The 15,181-nt window shown below is 55.3% G+C and overlaps 2 protein-coding genes across 3 annotated transcripts; one reads left to right on the forward strand and one right to left on the reverse strand.

Annotated features, from left to right (window-relative positions):
• Window positions 1-1,065: 1,065 nt before the first annotated feature.
• P2RX5 (purinergic receptor P2X, ligand-gated ion channel, 5) lies at window positions 1,066-11,354 on the forward strand. Of its 2 annotated transcripts, XM_010159442.1 has the most exons (10): window positions 1,066-1,202; window positions 3,409-3,559; window positions 6,198-6,269; window positions 7,232-7,307; window positions 7,657-7,753; window positions 8,133-8,213; window positions 9,009-9,144; window positions 9,926-10,062; window positions 10,305-10,398; window positions 11,268-11,354. In XM_010159442.1, the coding sequence occupies exons 1-10, from the start codon at window positions 1,066-1,068 to the stop codon at window positions 11,352-11,354; spliced, it is 1,068 nt and encodes a 355-aa protein (XP_010157744.1). The 2 variants fall into 2 exon arrangements, with proteins under 2 accessions (XP_010157744.1, XP_010157745.1); XM_010159443.1 differs by lacking the exon at window positions 6,198-6,269.
• A 3,528-nt stretch (window positions 11,355-14,882) lies between these two features.
• Window positions 14,883-15,173, reverse strand: EMC6 (ER membrane protein complex subunit 6; the record flags this gene model as incomplete). Its single annotated transcript, XM_010159444.1, has 1 exon — window positions 14,883-15,173. A coding segment is annotated over one exon (291 nt), but the record flags the coding sequence as incomplete, so codon positions are not given.
• Window positions 15,174-15,181: the final 8 nt, after the last annotated feature.

Below are 15,181 nucleotides of genomic sequence, written 5' to 3' on the forward strand. Positions count from 1 at the left end.
TCAGGCGTGAGCTAAGTGGGTGCTCCTGCAGCAAACCCTGCGGTTCATGCCTGATGCACCACCCTGTGCCTCTGACAGACTCCAACAGATCCAGCCTCTGAGCAGCGCCATCCCAGAAGGACCCCTGGGAGACATCTCCTGCCAGTGCACAGATACGGGATCCCCCTGGAAAGGGCACACTCCAGTTGGGATCCCAGCTTGCTGCGGGATCTCCTCTTGGTGAGATCCGTCAGCTCTTTCAGCCAGGCTGCTGCAAGGTCTGGCTTTGTTTTCCACCTGGGAGCTTGTTGTGTTCCCTCCTCAGCCAGGAGACAGCGTGCACCCTTCTTGGATTAAGTAGCGATGATTGCATTTCCTCACACGTGCAAACGTGTCCCTTAGACGAGGAATCACCTCTTGCACTACAGGCTAATAACCAACTCTCCTGCCAGCGAGGGTTAAACTGTTCCTCTCCCCTTGGCCTTTCCTCACACGGTATGTTCTGTGCCTGTACGTGCCCCGCTCACACTCCCTGGCAGGTCGGTGAGACCTGGTGGTGGTTGGTCCCTTAACCACCTGCACAGTTTCTTTATTAGTTTCTTGAGTTGCTGGAGTTTTTTGTGGTGGGAAGATGCAGTAAGCAGGCAGGTATTTTGCATAACTGGTGAGGATCCAAGCTCTATTGCTCTGCAAACGCTCCAAAAATTAAAAATTAACCAGCTGCTCTGCCGTGGTGTGAAGGCTGAACAGTGAGAAGCTGTAGCTCTGTCACCTTGGGGGCTGGAACACGGCTTCATGCTGTAACGTGTTTAATTATACACATTTTGTGAGGGTCGGGGGAGAGGATGAAGCCTGGGGGCAAAACTGAGACGGGGGCTTCCCCAGAGGATGAGTGAGCTGGAAAGCAGCTCAGGCAGGCGCTGTGCTAGTGCAGCTGCTGCCAGCGAGCAGCTGCCGGAGGGAGGAGATCAGCCTCTCGCGCTGAAGAGGTTGGTGTGTCGGGTTTCCGTGAGGAGCACGTGTGGATGATGTGAGCTGCAGCCACCGCCGCCAGCTCCAGCCGCCCCGCCAGAGCCAGCCGGGAGCATGGGGCAGGTGGCCTGGAAGGCTTTGTTTCTCTCGCTTTTTGATTATAAAACGGAGAAATACGTCATTGCGAAGAACAAGAAGGTGGGGATTCTCTACCGGGTGGTGCAGCTCTCCATTCTGGCTTACCTGGTGGGGTAAGAAGCGTTTCGCGTGCTGCTGCGGCCGCGTTTGCTCGCTGTGCCGGGGGGAGGATTGATGCAGGATGCCCTGCGTGCGGTGACAGCTCGCTGTGCCTTAGGATTTTAGTGCCTGTGGTTACGCTTCGTTATACAGCTGGATTTTTATTATGCCTAATAGACTATTCACCTGCTAGGGATCGCTAAATTCAGCTCTACCTTCCAGGTTAACGGACGGTTAAAAATAGATCAAATGGCACCACGGCTTTGCACTGCATTATTTACGCCTTCATTTCTGTATTCGGTGGGAACGGTGCCAAACCTTAACTCCGTGAGAAACACCAGCATTTATAGACCCGATTGCTGAGCCTTGGGACAAGCCTGGCTGGTCTGCACGACGGCATGACACGGTGAAATGTAAATGGGAGGGAACCAAGCACAACCCGGCAGATTCCTGTGCTGGAGTGGGCTGCAGCAGCCGGGATTGTGGAGGCTGAGGCAGCATGAAAGGCAACCTCCTTGCATTTATTTCAGGGGAGGGTGAATTGGCATGGAGATAGGGAGAGCGCTTGTCAGAGAAGACCCAAATCCGCGAGAGGCTACGCTGACACGGAACGAGCACAGCAGTGCTGCCTGCGGCTCGCAGGCTCAGACCTATGTGATGCCTGTGCCTTCGCTTCCTGAGTTTCTGTGGATCTGCAGAATGTGATTCATAGGTCTTTGCCCTCGCTGTCTGTGCTTCTGAGCCCCTTCGCCTCTCTCACACCGATCAAATATAGCAGAGTAAATTTACACGCTGGGCTTATTTATGGAAAGGTGGACAGTTCCAGAGCCTGCTGTGGTTAGCAGGGCAGAGGTGAGGGCTCAGCAGCCTGGCGTGTATTAGCTGCTAAAGGAGGAATCCTGTCGATAACGCCGCCGAGGACACGTCCTCGGCCAGGAGGGATACAGCATGACCAGTGACCGTCAGCGTTCAGACTCTCTGGGCCGTACAGGCTTTTTTCTTCCCCCTGCAAACCTTTGGCAGTGCCATGGCAGGTGCCTTGGTGACTCCGCTGTGGCCGGGGGCTTACAGCCTCATCGCAGGGCTGTCAGCACCGTCTGACTGCTCTGCTGACCTGTGCAGAGCCTGGCTTGGGGGTTGCTGTCATCAAACCCCTCCGGATTGTTTCTTCCATGTCCCTGCCATTTCTTCCCCAATTGGCTGCGGAAAATGTCAGGGTCTGCTTTTGGGCCCTCCTGGGAGAGAGAAACTGTTCTCCTGAAAAAAGGGAAGTAGGAAACTTCACAGGAGTGGGGAATGTTATTCTTCAGGATTGTCCCAAGTGGGAGGTGACGGGCAGCGTGTGGCAGTGCTGCTCAGCCCCAGGGCTGGCCGCTTTCCCTTTCTGCGTGCGGTGGTGGGGAGCTCTGCCAGCAAACGCAGCCTGTGCCCCCTCCCAAAACCCTCAGCCTCCTCAAGGGTCTGGGTGATTTGCTGTCCTGGCAGTGTTGTGGGGAGGCTGGAGGCATTGCATTTAACCCAGAGAGGTTTTCACCCGGTGATGCGGAGCTCTTGCTGCTTCCAGTGGGGAGAAGGAAGCAAAGCCTTTCCCTGGAGTGCTTAGCAAGGCAGCAGCTCCCCAGGCGCGAGGGGCCCGGAGGCCAGAGTGCAGTTGGGCTGTTCCCATCGCACCGGCTTACAGAAGATCCTGTATGTAGCTGAGAAGGTTCCCTGCAGCTTTCTGTTAGCGACACGCAGTTCTCCAGCTGGAATCACGTCTCCCCAGCCAAGATCTGGCGCTGGGCTGGCAGCAGGCTGCTAAAAGGGGAGCGAGTCACCTCTCTGTGAAACCAACCACACTCTTCACTGCAGCTTGCAAAACCTGGGGTGTTTTTCATCTTGAGGGTGATGGAGCCCTGCCCTCCCCTCTTTCTTTGGGGGTTGAGGGGTGCAGCGCAGAACGGGGTGGTGGGAGGCTTTGGGGTTTTACCCCATGACCAGTTTTACACCTTTCCCTGCATGTGGGGTCTGGGTCCTGACTTCTTCTCCAGTTACGTAGATATGCATAGCTTGTGTCAAAGAGTTTATCCTACATTTGAAGTAGTAGTTGCAGAGGGTTTGGTGTCATTGGCATGTTTCGAGTTGCCCTCAAACTGTGTTTGGCCTTGGTGTAAGTCTTCTCTGGCAAAGTTGTTCCCTGAGCCCGCTTGCTAACGCTGCTGCCCGCTGTGTTCTTTGCAGGTGGGTGTTTGTTGTCAAGAAAGGCTACCAGGACACAGACACATCCCTCCAGAGCTCTGTCATCACCAAGCTGAAAGGGGTAGCCTTCACCAACACCTCGGAGCTGGGGGAGAGGCTGTGGGATGTTGCAGACTACGTCATTCCTCCGCAGGTGGGCATCACCCCGCTGCTATCGTCTCCGCCGTTCAGCTGGAGACACCAGCCTGGCTGCTGTGGGAAAGGCTGAAGCTATGTATCCGCGTCTTTCCTATGAATAAGCAGGAGGTGGGCTGCAAGAAAGCAATGCTGTGCCTTCTCGTGGGTCCTTCCAGCAAATATCAAAGCAGCCTTCTCGCTCTCGCAAAGGGCCGTGACTTGGCAAGCGGAACTTTGCGAGCAGCACTCCCGCGGACTGCAGCGGGGCTGCTCCGCTCGGCACGGCCTCCGTTGCCTCCTTTCCCGGGCTAGAGCAGGCGTGCGCGGGGCAGCCCGTGGGCAGCTCCCACGGGGTGGGAGATGGAAAGAAAATGTGGTGCAATTTGAGGGGTGAGGGTGCAGTTTGAAATGCCTCTGGCTAAACCTGCCTGGCTGCTTCCCCGTCTTAGACAAAGCGAGGTGCGTGGCAGATGCTTAAGGGGAGAAGGTGGCAGCAGATGTGGCCCGGCACCAGGCTGGGAATTGCCCGGCTGTGCTTGCCAGTGGCTGTTGGTGCTTTCCCTGCCGGTGTCTACCACATGTGCATGGCAAGGAGTGAGGGGAACATCAGGGTCTTGTGCTGACCGGGAGCAGAAAGTGGTAAATTGAGGAATTTACTTGTCTGTACATAAGAACAAGGGTTCACCTTCCTCCTGCTGCAGCCCATGTTTACTCAGACCTGTGGAGCTGTGCTATGGGTCTCCAGTTTTAACACAAAGCCTCACTGCATGCTGTGGGTCTCGGACCCACGTGTGCTGTGCAGCGGGAAGGCCAGGCAGCCTCTTGCACAAGCTGCGTGGAAGCGCTGGGACACTGGCAGGGGGCTGGTGTGCGCACCCAGAAATGAAATGATGACACTGGCCGGTATTTTAACTTGTCAGACACTTCTCCTGCGACTCAGTGCTCTTGTGACTGTGTGTTGGCTTACTGGGAGGCCTCGTGGTGTGTGTACTGAGTAAAGCCAGCGGTGTCTGCCTCTGGGCTGGCGTGCTCTGTGACACATCTGGGCTATGGCACCATAAAGCCAAACGAGACTGGGCAATCAGTGCACAGTACTGAACCCAGCACCAGTCCAGTCTGCCCCAGCAGCCTCCAGCAGCCACGGTGGTGTCAGACCCTGGGCTGACGCTGAAACTCAGCAGCTTCTGTGGACTGTGAATGCAAATGTAGACATCTCACAAGCCGTCCTGCACCCGGTGCTGGTGACTGTTCCTCTGCCGAGTGTCTTGGGTCAGCCGTGAGCTGCATCCCACGTGGGTTTTAGGGGTATCTGAACACCCACGAGCGGTGCTGACCCCTGTGTAATCTCTCGTTTCGCTTTGGAGGGAGAGTCCTGCGCTGTCCCAGTGGGTCTGGGTGGGCTGGTTTGTGCTGGAGAGACCTGGGCAGCAGAGCAGGAGGCAGCAGGGGCTGGGAGAAACCCCGTCTTCTCCACAGAGCATCAGGCAGCTCTGCTGAGCCCACCGGAGCGGGTGCTGACCAACGTGTGCTTTCTGCTGAGGACAGACCTACCTGTGTCCCACAGTGCTGGTGGGATGTGGGCTAAACCCACCTCACGCAACGCACGCTGAGGGAGGGGGAGTGATCAGGCGAGTGTGAGAGCACTGAGATCCGCTCTCACGGGCAGAGAACTGAGAGCTCTGATTTTCACATGCAGCGGGCAGGGCCGTGTGCTGGAAGGGGGTTCTGAGCGACTCTGGAATAAACGGCAGGCACTCAGCTCACTCAAATGCCCCACTGAGGGCTGAGAATGCCCCTGGACAGGGTGAACCAGGGGCGCTTTGGCGTTAAGCTGAAAGTAGAGCAGGAATTCACCCGGTGAATCCTTCCCTCATTGCTTTCTTGGGCATGTTCTCCTTGTTCCCTGGGGTGGTTCAGAGCAGCCTTGTGGGGTCGGGAGTCCAGAGTTTGCTCCCGAGCAGGTATTTCATCACCAGGAGCTCACTCACACAAGCGTTAGAGGTGGCAGAGCTTGACACGCTGCCCGTGTGGGAGGATGGAGGGCATTCTGTCCAAGGTGCCTGGGGCTGCCCCGCCTCACACCAGGGCTGTGGGGTGGCTGGAGTGGTTATATGTGTCCCCTCGGTGTGACGAGAGTCAGGCTCCCCCGTGCTGGGGGCTGTCAGGAGACACCCCCTGTTTCTGCAGCTGCAGCCTGGTGCCATTCCTGACCCTCTTCCCCTTCCCATCTGTGCACGGTGTGGAGCAGAAATGGTTTATCTCGGCATTGATTTCATTGCTGAGTGGCAAACCAGCCTCCACCTGCAGTGCAGTGGTAAGCTGCTTTCTCTCTGCTCTGCTGACTGTAGAGCTGCCTTCAGGCTTGTTTTTTCCTGTGGTTTCCTTTGGTGGTTGGTTGGTAATGGGAAACCATTACAACGAAAAGTTAACTATGTGAGCTTTTCACTGAAAGTGGGGAGGGGACCAGACAGGAGCTGCAGATGTGCAAAGAAGGGAAGGCTCCAGGACACGAGTCAGCCGTAATATTGTGGCTTTGCCTAAATACAGAAGGAACATGACACTGCCAGAAATGTTACTGTTCCTCCTCCTTGTAACAGCTACCTTGAGAGAAAATAGGTTTTCTAACTCTTTCTGCCTCACTTTGTTTATTCTAGGGTGAAAACGTCTTCTTTGTCATGACGAATCTGATTGTGACCCCAAACCAGAGACAAGCCACGTGCCCTGAGGTAAGAAGAACTGAGCCCCTTGGCCCCCCAACCCCTACAGAACTGGGGGTAAGAACTGACAGAGGACACTCGGGAGCAACGAACACGGGACGGATGAAAGGCGAACGGTTTCTCTGTCTAGTGCAGTATCTCAGTTGGGAAAACCAGCCTGGTTATTGCAAATCTGGGAGGTTCAGTTGTCATGTAGAGTTTGGCTGGCTTTAGCTGAAGGTGTTGGACATCTGCCCAGCTGGAGATGAGACCAGAACAGTGATGCTCAGGGTCAGAAAAGGCTTTGGGAAAGGAAAACAACTTGGAGGTGACTCGGTCTAGTTACGGGTAGAGGAGACTTCCTAAGAGCCCCATCCTGGGAAGGGCTTTTGTTACCTTCAGGGCACAGGAAATCTTTAAAACCGTGTCACTTCGAAACGTCCTCTGTGGAGAAGTGGTTCAGAAGGGCTGGAGCCTGGGGGAGGAGGACGCTGGCCGTCCAGGGAGTGTTGTCTCCAGCTAGCAGGGGTTCGTTTTCCATACCAGGAGCGGAGGGGTAGCCCAAGCGAGAGCGCAGTGTGCTCGTTCAGGACACGGCTGTCCTCTAGTGGCTGCATGACCCTGGTATGTGGCAGAGAAGGGGGTCACCCTGAGCTCAGAGCGCTGAAAATCAAAGGTAGGGTTGTCTCTTAGGTGAAGCACCGTGAGAAACACGGTTTTGGTGAGTGAGGGTGATGCCTGGGTTTTTCCACAGCCTGTCCCTCTCCAGACGGAGCAGAGCCCAAAAGCGGGTGTCGTAGCGGAACCACCGTGTTGCTGGCGGCGTGGTACTGTCGAGCTATTCGCCCCTGACCTGCAGTTACCACGTCAGCTGCACGTTTTCAGTCTTCGCCGTCCTGTAGAGGATTCACCCCACGTCAGCGGCACTTTCTTACCCCTCGGGGTCTCGTGTCCTGTCACAGGTCTCACTTCTGTCCTTTTCCACTTTGCAGAGTGCCAGCATTCCCGACGCCCTGTGTCACAAGGATGGGGACTGCCCGGCGGGGCAAGCAGTGGTGGCCGGCAATGGTAAGGGGAGGGTCTGTCCTCTGGGAAGTTTCTGGTAGAGGCAGGTTCCTGCAGAGGCACCAGCCCGGTTACGACCCCACAGATCCCTCGTGGCAGAGAGCAGCAAGGACTTTCTTTTCGTTACTATCTTTAGATTGCTGCCTTGCTTACAGCTCTCTGGTGGCTGGGCCAAAGCACCCCGGGCTGCACAGAGAAGCAGCAAGAGAGTGGTGGTTTCAGCTGAGAGGTCTTTGCGCAGCAGGGAGAAGGGCTTAGGGTGGCAGTGAAAAGCATCTGATTTTCGTGCACCCTGTAGGGAAGGAGAGAAGGTGGCTGCTGCGTGACCGTATCTGTGATGTCTGTGCTGCAGGGGTCAAGACTGGCCATTGTTTGAAAGACAGGGACAGCGTCAGAGGGACTTGTGAGATACTGGCCTGGTGCCCAGTGGAGAAAAGATCCAAGCCCAAGTAGGTGACCATCCTGGGCTGTATCCAAGCTTGAGCTGTGTGCTGGGTTTGGCTTGTGTGTCACTCGGGGCAGTTTCTGGGTTCCTTCTGCTTGGATGTTTGCTTGAATGTTGGCTGTTCCAGTGCAGGAGGGAGCTCTGCGTGGCCCCCTGGCAGGACTGACCCTCTGCTCCCCCCCAGCTTGGCTCACTGGCTGTCCCAGGGCGGTTTCCAGCCCCCGGTGCTTCCCTGCAACATGCACGTTCCGCACCAGCTCCTTGCGGGCAGCATGGGGAGAGTGGCATGACTGGCCTCGCGCCGTGGGGAGGAACCTCGCTGTTTCTAAAATGGCAATTCCAATTAAAAAACGTAAACCAGATGACAAACCCTTCTCTTCCAGGAAACCGCTTCTTGCCAGTGCAGAAAACTTCACTGTTTACATCAAGAACTCAATCCGCTTCCCCAAGTTTAAGTTCTCCAAGTAAGTGCAGGTGCTTGGAGATCCCTGGTCCTCTCCATCACAGAGCTGAGTGTGCTCCACTGTCCTCGTGCCTGAGGGTTGGGCTGGGGCATTAGAATATCCCCTTAGAACAGGGGATATTCCCTCTTCTAAGGTGCAGGGGGAGGCCTCTGGCTTCAGGCTGTTTGGGAATGAGGAGACAATGAGGGCTTGGAGCAGCTGGGGTAAGGCTGCCTCTCACCAAATGAGGTCTGAGGTGGCTCCTGCAGCGTGGGATGCAGCAGAGCTCCGCAGGCAGATGGATCTGTCTGCCAGACAATGCGCAATTAGCACAGAGCTGCTTTTGCTTCCAGATATTCCTCCTCTTCCACAAAATTGAAAGTGTCTGGACAAGGCTGGAAAAACTCAGCTTTAAAATATCTGTTTGCATTTGCTCTGGCTCCAGTGTGAATGAAAGAAAGGTAGAAAGGAGCATGTTGCTGCTCTGTCAAGCTCAGCTACACATTCCTAGCATCTTTATTTTTCCTTGGGAAAAGTGTCCCTGGAGCACGCTGGCAACCTGCTCCATGCGAGTCCTTCCTGGAGCCCAGATGCAGTTGGCCTAGTCCCCGACTGGCCTGGATGTCGTCTTTGTGTGAGCCTTCCCTGGGCCAGCGTGGAGAGGGTCGGAGGGTGACGAGGCTGGTGGCAAAGTGCCATCTCTGTTGTGCACAGGGGGTGTTGGAGAAGCCTCTTGTCTCCGCAGTCTTGGTGGTGTGGGCTGGGTAGGCAAGAAAAGAGGGAGACAAGGTGGTTTTCCCTCTTCCCAATGTGCAGGATGAATGTGCTGGCAACCAACGAGTCCTACCTGAAGAGCTGCCGCTACAGCACGGAACATCCCTACTGCCCCATCTTCCTCCTGGGGAACATCGTCCGATGGGCTGGGAGTGACTTCCAGGAAATGGCCTCGGAGGTAGGAGTGTCCCTTGGGCGCGTGTGGCAACAGCCAGCTGTGCTGCTCGCTAGGTGGCCATGAGGAGAGCCACCGGCGACTGCCCGGGGATCTGCCTCCTGTCCAGGGACCAGTGGAGGGACGCTGGTGCTTAAAGTCAAGCTGGTCCCATTTATCCTGTCCCCAGGGAGTGGGAGGCAGGGCGATGTGGGTCCTGTTGGCAGAGGTGGTTGGTCAGTTATGTGTCACCGTGGGCTGCCCAAGCCCCTGCTCTGCCAGCAGCGGTTCTTTGTTCAAACACCATCAGCTTCAGCCCAGAACTTTGGAACGCCATGGGGGCCTCAGGAGGCTTCTTCTGCAGGAAACGGGCACGTTTCTGCACGGAGACCCGGGGCTGCAGCACCAAACAGGCTGCGACCCAGCGTGTGTAGCCCTGGGCAGGGGAGACGGAGCCAGTCCGAGGCATCCCGGGAAGCACGGAGTGAGGAGAGCGCAGGCTTTGTGCTGGCTTCTGCACCCGTGAACCTCATCCCTGCCTGAAAGAGCCTCTTCTCCACTGAAGTGTATTACAGCCACTTAAATTCATGAAATCGGAGTCCTGGGATGAGAAACCTCCTCCTAGGATACTATGCAGGGTTGTGTGTAGAGCAGGCGTGAGGTTAGCCTGCCCAGAAGGGGCTGCGAGCAGAACCGCAGCTGTCCTTGGCCCTGGGGAATACTGCCCCAGGATCTGACAGATTTGAAGACACATTAACTGAACTAAACTTAAAAAAAACTCACACTGTCTCTCTCTTCCATCAAGGGTGGTGTGATAGGAATTCAGATTGAATGGAACTGTGATCTTGATAAAGCCCCTTCTGAATGTAACCCTCACTATTCTTTTAGCCGGCTGGATAACAAGTTTGCAGAAAACTCCGTCTCTTCTGGGTACAACTTCCGGTGAGTGAGGAGAATAGGATGCAGCGGGGCTGGGCTGGTTTGGCAGTGAAGCAGCACCAGCTCACGCCAGGCCCGGCCCCAGCCAAGCGCACTGCTTCCGTGGAGCCAGGGAGTCGTGCTCCTGGCAAGCCGAAGCGGGTTGTGACGGGGGAATAGATCTGTTTGGAGAGCTAGGTCAGTGCAGGGGAGTTCTGGGGTGGGGGGCAGACGATGGAGTTAAAATCAGCACTGTTGCATTCCAGGTTTGCCAAGTATTACCGGAATGCTGAGGGGGTCGACTACCGGACACTCATTAAGGCGTACGGCATCCGCTTTGATGTGATGGTGAACGGCAAGGTGAGGTCCCAGGCCAGAATACTGCAGAGAAAACAGGTGGGGGCCATCTCTGTGGGATGAGAACAGCCCCCCCGGCTTGTAGGAAAGGGCTCTTGCCGCTCATCCTTGTGGAGCTGACCCTACGTAAGAAAAGGAGATGACCTGGAGCGCGGCTGAGTCCGCATCTCTCCTGCCTGAAAACCAGGCTCGTGTAAAGTCCAACGGAAGCAAATACGCCCCAGCGACCCGGTGTCCATGCGTGTGCAGTGCAGGAAAAAGCAGCCTAATCCAGGGATGACGCAGCCATGGACAGTTGGGGCCGAGGCACACGCAGCCCTCGAGCCTCCGCGGTTGGTGGCTGCAAACCCTCTCTGCTTGTGCCTGCTTGGTGCTAACAGAACCCACCCAGAGGAACTAGTAGCTCCCCCCGTGTAATACCACACCCGTATTTTGTCCCTTGGGTTGTTCTTTTACTGGGTTCTTCATGACCTTTTTTATTTCAGGCAGGGAAATTTAACATCATTCCCACCGTTATCAACGTCGGTTCGGGGCTCGCTCTCATGGGAGCGGTAAGTGGCTGTGTATTCGTACAGTGTATTCATACAGCGGGACCCAGACCCCTCGTGCAGCTGTTAGGAGGGTGAAACGGGAGGGCTGCTTTATACCTTTTCCAGTGGAGGCCTTGCTGCTCCGACTGCTCCCTCAGGTGTGTGTCTGCCTCCTGTCCTAAAGGCATTTGCCATGTTCCGTGTAGTCTGAATATTCCTAAGGTTACAGGGAGTATGAAGGAAAACACAGCTCCTACAACTCATTCTTTAATTAATGCTCATTGCTAATCAGATCAGAACACCTCCTCTTCAGGATAAAACCCAAGTTCTTTCTCTTCGCAGGGAGCTTTCTTTTGTGACCTGGTGCTGCTGTATCTGATTAAAAAGAGTAACTTCTATCGAGGCAAAAAGTATGAGGAAGTAAAGTAAGTGGGCTTGGCTTTTGTGTTTAAATGTAATGGCTTTATTGTTCTGAGTAAGAGGGACAGGAGGAGATACAGGAACACAGTAAACACTGATGGCAAAGGCCAGTTCCAGGAAATTACATTCCTCCAAATGAGTTTAGCCTCATTTACTCCCTCCCCCCGTAATTCACTGCTGCAGTTAGCTGGGAGCAAAGGAAGCTGCTGTGTCATGGCTGGGCTATAAAAGGCCTTGCACTGCCTGTCCGCAGCAGCTGCGGGAGAACTGGGGCAGCTCCAAGAGCTCCAGAGCCCCACGGCACTGCCAACTGGGGCTTTAGCTGGGCACCTCTGCGGCAAGGCGTGACAGGCCTGGCTGGGCACCTCTTGCCAGCACTGCCTCCTGACACACAAAGAGCCTGCTTGCCTCCGCCGTCACCTTCGCTTGTTCCCTCAGGTGCACTTCCAGGAAATCACAATCTAGCCCTACGCTGAACGGGAATCAGAACGCTGACCAGCTCGGCGGGCTCTAGGCAGAGCGATGGGGCTGCCCGCTGGACGCATACCCCAGGGAAACCCTGCAGGTGTGAGATCACACCAGGACTGGGAGGTGGAGACACCCCAGAGCAGGTCTGCTGTCTGTTATCGGGATTCCCAGAAGGAAAACAAGTCCCTTAAAGACTGCCCTTCTTTCCCTGAGATGTTCTCTGGCATCCCGAGCTTGCGACGGAGCGTCGCCGCTGTGGATTTATAAAAGGATCTTAGAAAAGGAAAAAGAAAGCACCAAATGGATGTTTTTATATCTATTGATAGATATATCCCTAGCCAGCATCACCCCGTGGCTCTGCTTTGCTTCCACGTGTGAGAGCAGTGACGTGAAACCGCTGCCGAGGCTGAGCTTCAACCCCCCTCCCGCTCCGCGGGCCCGTGGCCACAGCTTCCAGCCCTCGCTCCTGCCAGACGCAAGATGAGCTGTGCAGCTGTCGGGAGCAGTGAAAACGCCCCGTTTCAGCAGCTCCCGGAGGCCGGGGACTTGTCCTGCAGCTCCCGTGCGGCAGCGCGGGCAGTTCCTCTTACTGCTCTGGGCGTGGGTAACCGTTAGGGCTAGAACCGGTGCTCTCCCAGGAAAAACCTTTGCCACGGCTGCCACAAGGTGCTCTGCTCCTCCGGAACGGCAGGAGAAGGTCCTGCCCCAGCTCCGAATGGAGAATCGGCTCAGCCATGGCTGGGGTCCAGCTCCGTCACCCGTACCCATTGGTAGCTGGCCCGGAGGACGGCAACAGCAGGCGGAGTATTTCGAAGCAAGGCAGGGAGGGGTGTCTGTGCGGTTGACACCGGGGCGAAAAGGGGGTTAATGCGCTGCAAAGCAACCTGGCACTGGGAATAGCCGCGTGGAGACGCCTGGAGCTTCTCCCTCCTTGGTTTAACTTGCTCGGGATCGTCCTTCCTGCATCACTGACCAATTGCTCGTGGTGGGGAGAGACACGGATGGGAGCGCAGTCTCCCGCTGTACCCTGCACCCTACTGCAGAGACTGAGAGGGAGTCCATCAGGTAAAGCAGCTTTTGGCAGGGTCTTGCAAATATACCAACAGGAGGGAAATTTAGAGGAGACATCCACTACTTCAAGACTGGGAACTTCAGGAACTACCTTGCTTCTCAACAGAGAAATGTCTCGTTGCAGCCCATCTGGTGAATTTCTGCTCACGGGGGGACACAACTAATCTCAGAGAAGTGCTTGTGCAAAAGCCTTGTTTACTTTCAAAATCTGTGTTTGCTTGAGCTGACAGGAACCTGTCCGCCAGGTGAATAAATATTCCTGCCTCCGTCACGGCGTCTGCGCCGTGGCCTGGTGTTGTAAGTGCTGCCAGATCGCCATGGGTCAGGAGCTGTCACCATAAAGGTTGTGTCTGTGCGCCCTCTGAACACCGGGATTCAAGGGCTCCTGCTGCAGCGTCCAGCACAGAGCTGCTGCCATCCAGGGTTACACAGATGGACAGTTCCCTCTGCTTTAACCTCCTGACGGTGCTTACTCCGAGGTACCGGTTGACTGTAAATTAAAAGTCACCTTTGCCAGTGGTGGCAGACTGAATCCAGTCAGTGACAACCCCACCCAGTCATCCACTCCCTCTGCTTCTGTTGAGATGCAGGCGATTACCAGGTCAAGAAAATAGGGTAATTTAGGATCAACCATGCACCTCTGATGCTGCAATCACATCCAGAGCCTGCTCCCTTCATGCCAGGGGTCCCTCCTCTAGGCAAGCGCGCATTAACGTGGATAGCTGACATGCCAGTGAAACAGTGCGGGCTTTTGACTGCCAGAGCTTGATGTAATTTCTAGGTGGTGAGACACACGGTGACCCCCAGGGTGATGTCAGGCCAAGGCATAACTCACGGAGACCGAGCAGCCTATCGGAACACGTAGAGCTGACTGTGCTCTACTGAAACCAGTGTTTCAGCTTGACAAAACACCGCCCTCTGGTTAGATGACCAAAGCTATTTTCCTGAAGCCTTCAAGCCCCCAGAATTTCCTAAAATATTTCCCTTATATCCTCTGTTTAACAGGATTCCCACAACCACTGTTAATAAAGCATAACCAGTTTCCCTCTCAGGAGCTTGTTTCTTTGATTTTTTTTTCTCTCTGTGTACGCAATGGACAGCAATAAAGTTTGCCACTTCGGGGCAGTGCTCTGCAGCACTCTTGTACAGTGTGCTGGGTAGGCAGCACACACCTTCCCTCTGGGACGCACCCTTAGTCAACCGCTACGTTTGCACAGGGAAAGCCGTTACCTGCGCGGTGGGCGACGGCATCTCCCATTCCGGCAGGGACACGTGGAACCACCGCAACGCTCGGTTCGCCTACCGAAAACGCCAGCAGGCTGCCAGGCGCGTTCTAAGCCGGCAGGTTGGGAGATGCTGCGCTTGGCTGTCCGCGCTTCGTTGGACACAGTGGTGCTGAGAAGGAGCAAAGCGTTGGACGTGTGAGAGCAGCTACTCAGCAACTTCTGTATATGCCAGGGAAAAGCATCTGTGACATCATTTATTGTGATTATTATTATCTGTGACAGCGTGTACACACAGCAATTGTGGAAAGAACATTTGCATTAGCAGCTCACCCTTCTCTACCCAAGCCTTACATACGCTGAAGTACAGGCTACTGTGCCGTATTTCCTCGTGTCAGTGGATTATTTTGAGTGCTGTTATACACCGCTTTCACCAGTGTTTGTGTGCAGGGACAGGCAGCAGATCTAAAGGGACCGTAACCGTTACATCTCACCCCAAACGCAAAGGATACAAGGGACGTTAACCAAACCCCACGGCTGTGCTGGTTCCGTAACCACCAAACAACTACTCGTGGGAAGCATCCACGTGGTGTTTCACATTCAGTTTAATCAGAGTACGACCGACCCGGCTGTACTTGGACATGACTTACTGACGCTATGAGCAAGACAAGCGACGAACAACAGTGTAAAAGGTGAGCGGGCCTAGCTGTGGAGATGACTTTTGGCAACAGTCCTCCTGCTTCATTAAAAACCACTGCAGCTAACGGTGGTTGGTTCAGTAGACATGAACCATGCCGTACAGGAAAGTCCAGAACAGGACGTATGTAAAGAGCCCTCCTACAAGCCCCCCCGTGAAGAGCGGCCTCCGGGATTTAAAGTACTTGTTCCATCGCCGTCCGGCTTTTAACACCAACAGCAGGGAGAGGAGGACGGACGCCAGGAAGTAGAAGATGAAGCCGTGCAGACCGGTCAGGCCGAGGATCCCCGCCGTGGCGCCCGACAGGGCCGAGACAGACGTCCTGCAATAGTCCAGGATGGCGGCGTTCCCCCGCACCGCCGCCTCGCTGATGAACT

Source organism: Eurypyga helias, unplaced genomic scaffold, assembly GCF_000690775.1.
Source record: "Eurypyga helias isolate BGI_N326 unplaced genomic scaffold, ASM69077v1 Scaffold36999, whole genome shotgun sequence".
NCBI lineage: Eukaryota > Metazoa > Chordata > Aves > Eurypygiformes > Eurypygidae > Eurypyga > Eurypyga helias.

Bases quoted from the DNA above. Each gene is read 5' to 3' on its own strand.
- P2RX5 (XM_010159442.1), top strand. From the start codon at position 1,066: ATGGGGCAGGTGGCCTGGAAGGCTTTGTTTCTCTCGCTTTTTGATTAT. The intron at 9,145-9,925 runs GTAGGAGTGTCC...TCTTCCATCAAG, and splicing joins TCCAGGAAATGGCCTCGGAG to GGTGGTGTGATAGGAATTCA. The intron at 10,063-10,304 runs GTGAGTGAGGAG...GTTGCATTCCAG, and splicing joins TCTTCTGGGTACAACTTCCG to GTTTGCCAAGTATTACCGGA.